The sequence below is a fragment of the Rhagoletis zephyria genome, unplaced genomic scaffold (genome assembly GCF_001687245.7).
Source record: "Rhagoletis zephyria isolate East Lansing unplaced genomic scaffold, Rhagoletis_zephyria_1.1 Rzeph_scaffold_01300, whole genome shotgun sequence".
NCBI classification, from domain to species: domain Eukaryota; kingdom Metazoa; phylum Arthropoda; class Insecta; order Diptera; family Tephritidae; genus Rhagoletis; species Rhagoletis zephyria.
Window position 1 is genome coordinate 45,227 of NW_016158384.1, and position 6,890 is coordinate 52,116.

Sequence of the window (6,890 nt, forward strand, 5' to 3'; positions counted from 1 at the left end):
ATATATATATATATATATATATATATATATATATATATATATATATATATATATATATATATATATATATATATATATATATATATATATATATGAACACATATATATATGAATACATATATACATATATATATATGAATACATATGTACGTATATACATATATGTACATACACACATGTGTTTTTGAACTTTGTACGTACTGCCAATCCGAGCCATATTCCGTAAACATTGTGTAACCTCCTCCACCTTCAACGAGAAAATCTGGAGCTACGATGCGGTAGGTTTTCCTTGAATCAAAATCCTCGTAGGCTGGGATGTCACAATTTGCACAACGTACTTTAAGATCAATTATTCTTTCACCTGGTGACTTACTGTAATCATAAGTAATTTTCATGCCGGATACTTGCAAAAAGACATCAGAGCTAGTATAATTATTTTTTATGTCTATTGCCTGGACGCTGTATTCTAATGCTTCCAAGAGTTTATGTCCCGGCAAATTGAAGGCAGTAAGTACATTTTCGAATGGAGACATTGCTATGAGATGTGCATATGTTAGTGCTAAAGCGCCAAAAGGAGAACTTTGTAAAAATCCTTAAGAAAATTATACTGAAAATATATATACTTCCGGTTTTTAAGGGAACGCGCATTGCACCATTGTTTACAAGTCCAATTGAAACATTTGCCCATGGAGTATCCGAAAACGGTGTTAAACCCGCAAACTATGCACAAATACACGTATATATATGTACATGTTAGTTGAATGAAAAATGCAAATTCTTCGAGACTTACAGCATGTATCAAAGCGTCACAGAAATAATTTCCCAGATTGCACTCATCGTAGTCACATCTTAATATTTCCAAATCAACTTTAGATTCCCCAACAACAACGGAACCCTGTTCATCGACAACCTCCTTCCATGGAGGCAAAGCATCAATAACGTTGGAATCTGCGGTTTTGAATAAAATGATCAATAATAGACGTTTTAAAATAAAAAATCTGAACTGCCATTAAATTACAACTTAAGAAAGTTTTATTACGTCGCAGTTGTGAAGCAGTACATAGCTTGCATTTAGGCGCCTGGTGTTATCAATATCAATGGCATTTATTAATGAAAACGAAAACACTTACGCACAATTAATAATCACTTTTTAAGGATAAAATGGCAATAAAAATATTTGACACTTTCTCACCGCTTAATTTTTAATTTGAGTAATCCTTGCCTCAAGGTTAAATTATGCTCAAATAATTGTACCTACACCAAACTTGTTCCCCAGAAAACACTCAATGGTTGTTGCGGTCCTCTTTTTTCAATGGTATTCCCAAAATAACTTTGATTTTTAATCTCATTTTTATTTTAATTGAAAAGGCTTTATATCTTAGAGCTTCCACACGTTTTAAAATTGCCACATATTTGAGAAGTCGAATTGAATTATTTTATGCCCAAGTTATGTGAAATATTAAAAACGGATGTCAAATGAAAGAGTTTCAAGAAATGTTTGTTTGACAATTTAGAACATTTTTGATGTGTTTGAAGGGTTAAATTTAAATTATTTAATAAGTTAAATAAATTACTAAACGATGGTTATCAATGGAAACGGTTTTAAAATCCTTTATTTCAGAACTGTATTTAGGAGGGTCGCCACGTGTTTAAAAAATAAATTTCCACTTAATTCATCAGTTACTCGAAATATCAGACGAACAATATTTAAGGAAGTTGTAGTTCGAAAATAATTTTTAAGGGTGTTGCCGCCTGCTTTGAAAGTCGTATTTAGTTTAATTATAAATAAGTTACATGAAATTTTAAAATATGGGTATCCAACGAACAAGTGTTCAGAAGTCTTTAAATTGAACATTTAGAAATTGTTTAGGGTGCCAGAAAAGGGCTACCATCTGCTGACAAAGTTAAATTCAAATTATTTAATTAAATGGATTGTCAAAAGATGGGTATGAATCGAAATGGGTTTGAAAATAATTTATTTCTGAACTGTATTTAGCAGAGTTGCTAAGTATGTGCTTAAAAAATTAAATTCAACTATGTATAACAAAGACAGACGATAAAAAGATTTTAGTGTGAAAATACTTTCAAAGGGGTTAAATGTTGGAGCTTTGACGCCATACGTGTTCACTAGTAAAATAATATTAAGCTTATAAGTTGGCTAGTCGATGCAAGTCAGTTAGCTGTAGCAGAGAAACATTTTTGTTTGTGCGATTTCGAGTACCTATTAGAAGTTTAGCGATGCGCTATTGCAATTTTTTTTCCCCTGACGAGAAGTTATTACTGGTAATTAAAAGATTATTTCATAATTTCTTAGATTTGATATATTAATTTTATATAGCTCTGTAGGTTCAACGTGAAAAGTTGGGCTTGAAATTATTTTATTTTAATATTTAAATAGAAAAAAAGGTGACAGGTAATAATATCAACGGAAACAAGGTCAATTGACTTTATTTCCCACCCTGGTGCAAAATAAAGTCAATTGACATTATTACCTTTTTAAAAACGAAATAAAATCCATTGACATTATTTCTCTTTCAAACGTTAAATTTGCTTAGCTTCGCGGCGGCCCGCGTCAGCGCGCATCACCGCGCGCGCCGCGCTCGCGCACCGCGTGACCGACACGCACACCACGTCACGCCACGCCGCGCCCCCCGGCCCCCCTTCCCCGTTCTAAAATCACAAATTAGTTTATGTGCAAATTGCAGATAGAGGGTATTAATGAATTCAAGCCCTCGATATTTCACATTTTTATATTTGTAAGTTATTGGAAGCAGGGATGCCAACTTGGCTCAAACCGTGCCATTTGTCCCTATTTTACTTCAAATGGCACTTAATTTTTCAATTTGGCACAAAACTTCTAATCTATAAAGGCTATTCAACTGGTTTATCTTATTTTATCATTGCACTTNTTTAAAACAAACATAGTTTGAATATATAAATAGAACAATCGTGAAAAAGTTGAAAAATAGTACCTACTTTGCTAAAAATAATTACGTTTTTTGTTAATATTCTTACCAATTTTATCCATTTATATTTAAAAACAATTGCAATGATTGCAAATTATTATAAAAAAAAATTTGTCTTTAGCTTTTGAGTACGAAAAAAATACATACACATATGTATCTAAATAATATCGGAGATTCTTCAAAGTCCTGAGACCAAAATTCGCTTTTCTCTCCCAATATATATTGGACTTATGTTTCGGGTGAATGACACTAGTGCATCAATGTCCGTCATTTCTTTTCTGAAATTTTCAAAATAAATATGATTATGAGTATGAAAGTACTATAAATATATTGTATGTGTTCCATTCTACGTACTGCCAATCCGATCCATGGTCCTTAAACACTGTGTACCCATCTCCCCCCTCCGCAAGATAGCTTGGCGCCACGATGCGATAGATTTTTCTTGAATCGAAATCGTCATAGACTGGAATTTTACAATTTGCACAAATCACTTTAATGCCAACAACTCTTTGACCAGGTGGTTTATTGTAATCATAGCTAATTTTCAAACCGGATACTTGCATGTAAACTGCTGAACTAGTTGAATTATTTTTTATATCTATCGTTTTTACACTATATTCAAACGCTTCCAAGAGCTTATGTCCCGGCAGATTGAAGGCAGTAAGCACATTTTCGAAAGGAGACATTGTAATTAGATGTCCATATGTTAGAGCTGCAAAGGCAATAGGAAAATTTCGTAAAAACCTTTAGATACACGGTGATCGAATACTTACTTCCTTTATTCAGAGGAACGCGTAAGGCACCGGTGTTTATCAGTCCAATAGAAACATTTGTCCATGGCATATCCGAAAAAGGAGTTAAAGCAGCAAACTATTCCCAAATACAGCTTGGTTAGTTGAATAAAAAAAATATTTTAACAACTTACAGCATGTATCATTGCGTCACAGAAATAGTTTCCCAGATTACACTCCGAATCGCTACATGATGACATTTCCAGATCAACTTTCGTTTCCCCAACAATAACCGAACCCTTTTTGTCGATAATCTCTTTCCATGGACGCATAGCATCAACCACATCGGCGTCTGTGATTTTTTAAAACACGTTTTTATAATTTTATATTTTATAAAAATAAATACATATAAGCGTATATTTATGTTAATTACCCGTTAGTTTGTTAGTCCAATAAGAAGCAAACCATTACACTTATAGTTTTAGTAAAATAGTGCACAAAATCCGTTATTTTTTTTTAAATAAATATGAATACAATACCAAACGTAATTTTTAACTAATATTTGCATAATAACACGGTGTAAAGAATTTTTTTACTAACCGGATAATCCAGATATTCTAATATGTGAATAAAAAGTCCGAATACCCGGATATCCGAATAGTGTATGATATACGGATAATATGAATCTAAAAATTACAATAAAGTAGAAACTGTTTGTGTATTAATGAAGTGTTCTATTATTTATTTTACAAGTCGAGGTTCACTACATTACATTAGCCGCCTTCTATTCGCCACTTCTCTGCTTGCTGAGTTGCTAGCTTAACGACTAACAACAACTTATTCTGCAACTCTTTCGTATTCGGATTTTGCTACGAATCGTAGAAATAGTATGCTGCAATCCGAATCGTATTTTTGAACTTTCGAAATTCGTAACAATGGCATGCTTAAAAACGAACGAGTAAGCTTTTTTGCGTAATTTTGTACGAAAACAATTCTGTGTCGGAGGCGAAATAAACGATGTAAAACGATGTGTGTTTGGAAGAAATATTGTTGGTGTTCATTTAAACAGATAAATTTGCCTTTCGCATATACGTAGCTATATTTTTATCCACTGCTTTATATAAACGAGCAAAAAAGGATCTTTGTTGCCCCTTATTGAGAAACTTGGGTCCGGTTTAGTTATTTGTACAATGATTTTCGGTTGTTGTGTCCAAACGCATAACCCGAAACCAAAAACTTTAACATACACGTGTAACTAAAGGATTCACATTTTATTTAAGATATGTAAATGTTTCAAATTTCCTACCACTAGCTTATTAATAAACTCGGTTTACACTATGCACTTATTTGCAAATTTCGACGTGGGTTCTGCGCAAAAATACTGTGGACGGCGTAGCCGTAGTGATATGCCCAAGAAATGTTGTATACGTTTGACATGCGGAAGCCCTTCTTCCCCGCAACACAGAAAGGAGAATTCTACTTAGTAATGGTTTAAAATCCCTAAGCGCGGTCAAAGGCAGAAACAATCGGAACAGGTGGTGGACCTAAAAAAGTGCATGTTTTCAATGGCCTCGAAGAAGCTGCTGTTGCATTAACTGGATTGAGAACCAGAGCTTCAGGCATAGAAGGAGTTCTGGATTGTGGTTCCACAATTCAACCAGAAGCGACAAAGAAGCGCCCATGGTTACTATGCCCGAAAGCTCCGCATACCTTTGTGAATCCATTGCCCTAGCGCTCTCTTACTCTGCTGCTATAATTGCAAATGAATCAGAATCCATAATTTTCCTCAAAATATGTAAAATTAACCAATTTTACAATAAACAAGCACATGATGAGTGTTTTTTAATGCCTTTCCACTTTGTTTTCCTTCATTCAGCTATCTTCGTAAAACAACTGATAGCTGGCAATGCTGCACATGTTTNGCTATATTTTTATCCACTGCTTTATATAAACGAGCAAAAAAGGATCTTTGTTGCCCCTTATTGAGAAACTTGGGTCCGGTTTAGTTATTTGTACAATGATTTTCGGTTGTTGTGTCCAAACGCATAACCCGAAACCAAAAACTTTAACATACACGTGTAACTAAAGGATTCACATTTTATTTAAGATATGTAAATGTTTCAAATTTCCTACCACTAGCTTATTAATAAACTCGGTTTACACTATGCACTTATTTGCAAATTTCGACGTGGGTTCTGCGCAAAAATACTGTGGACGGCGTAGCCGTAGTGATATGCCCAAGAAATGTTGTATACGTTTGACATGCGGAAGCCCTTCTTCCCCGCAACACAGAAAGGAGAATTCTACTTAGTAATGGTTTAAAATCCCTAAGCGCGGTCAAAGGCAGAAACAATCGGAACAGGTGGTGGACCTAAAAAAGTGCATGTTTTCAATGGCCTCGAAGAAGCTGCTGTTGCATTAACTGGATTGAGAACCAGAGCTTCAGGCATAGAAGGAGTTCTGGATTGTGGTTCCACAATTCAACCAGAAGCGACAAAGAAGCGCCCATGGTTACTATGCCCGAAAGCTCCGCATACCTTTGTGAATCCATTGCCCTAGCGCTCTCTTACTCTGCTGCTATAATTGCAAATGAATCAGAATCCATAATTTTCCTCAAAATATGTAAAATTAACCAATTTTACAATAAACAAGCACATGATGAGTGTTTTTTAATGCCTTTCCACTTTGTTTTCCTTCATTCAGCTATCTTCGTAAAACAACTGATAGCTGGCAATGCTGCACATGTTTCCGCAAGGGTTGCAGCATGTGGATTTTTCGTATTTCGTAGCGTAGCTAAAGGAAATTTGTCTTCGATATGCGCAATAAGGAAAATTGAAATTCGTGATATGAAAAATATTATAGTTCTGGACGAGAGGAGGTACTCCCGATTGAACTGGCACTCAGAGTCTGGAAGTAAGTAGTGCGTTAAGTGCAGCTTGGCCGTCACGTAAACTCCTTCCGCTCCGCTATTTTCCACCACGTAGTCCATATCCTTGAGGATTGCAAATAAATAACACAAACGGCAATAACGCAAAATTTGCTTTATTTCACTTTTAATTGGGAAATAATACCACAATCTGAGTTTTGCTTTATTTCCAACAAAGGTTGGAAATAAAACAAATTTTGCCTTATGTCCCANTTGCAAATAAATAACACAAACGGCAATAACGCAAAATTTGCTTTATTTCACTTT

At 34.5% G+C, this 6,890-nt stretch overlaps 1 protein-coding gene across 4 annotated transcripts in view; it reads right to left on the minus strand.

Moving 5' to 3' along the window:
• The window catches only part of LOC108363541 (apyrase), a 113,314-nt gene that overhangs the window by 22,509 nt on the left and 83,915 nt on the right, over window positions 1-6,890 (minus strand). Inside the window, exons 6-9 of one of the 4 annotated variants that reach the window (XM_017616931.1) lie at window positions 3,892-4,049; window positions 3,740-3,836; window positions 3,321-3,678; window positions 3,114-3,244 (exon numbers count right to left, since the gene is read on the minus strand). The exons of 1 other annotated variant lie outside the window; for it this stretch is intronic. In XM_017616931.1, the coding sequence (XP_017472420.1) occupies window positions 3,145-3,244; window positions 3,321-3,678; window positions 3,740-3,836; window positions 3,892-4,049 (713 nt within the window). In that variant the 3' untranslated portion in view covers window positions 3,114-3,144. Of the gene's footprint in view, window positions 1-201; window positions 560-623; window positions 721-790; window positions 949-3,060; window positions 3,245-3,320; window positions 3,679-3,739; window positions 3,837-3,891; window positions 4,050-6,890 lie in introns of those variants that run through there. 2 more of the 4 variants (XM_017616930.1, XM_017616933.1) reach the window with 2 other exon arrangements.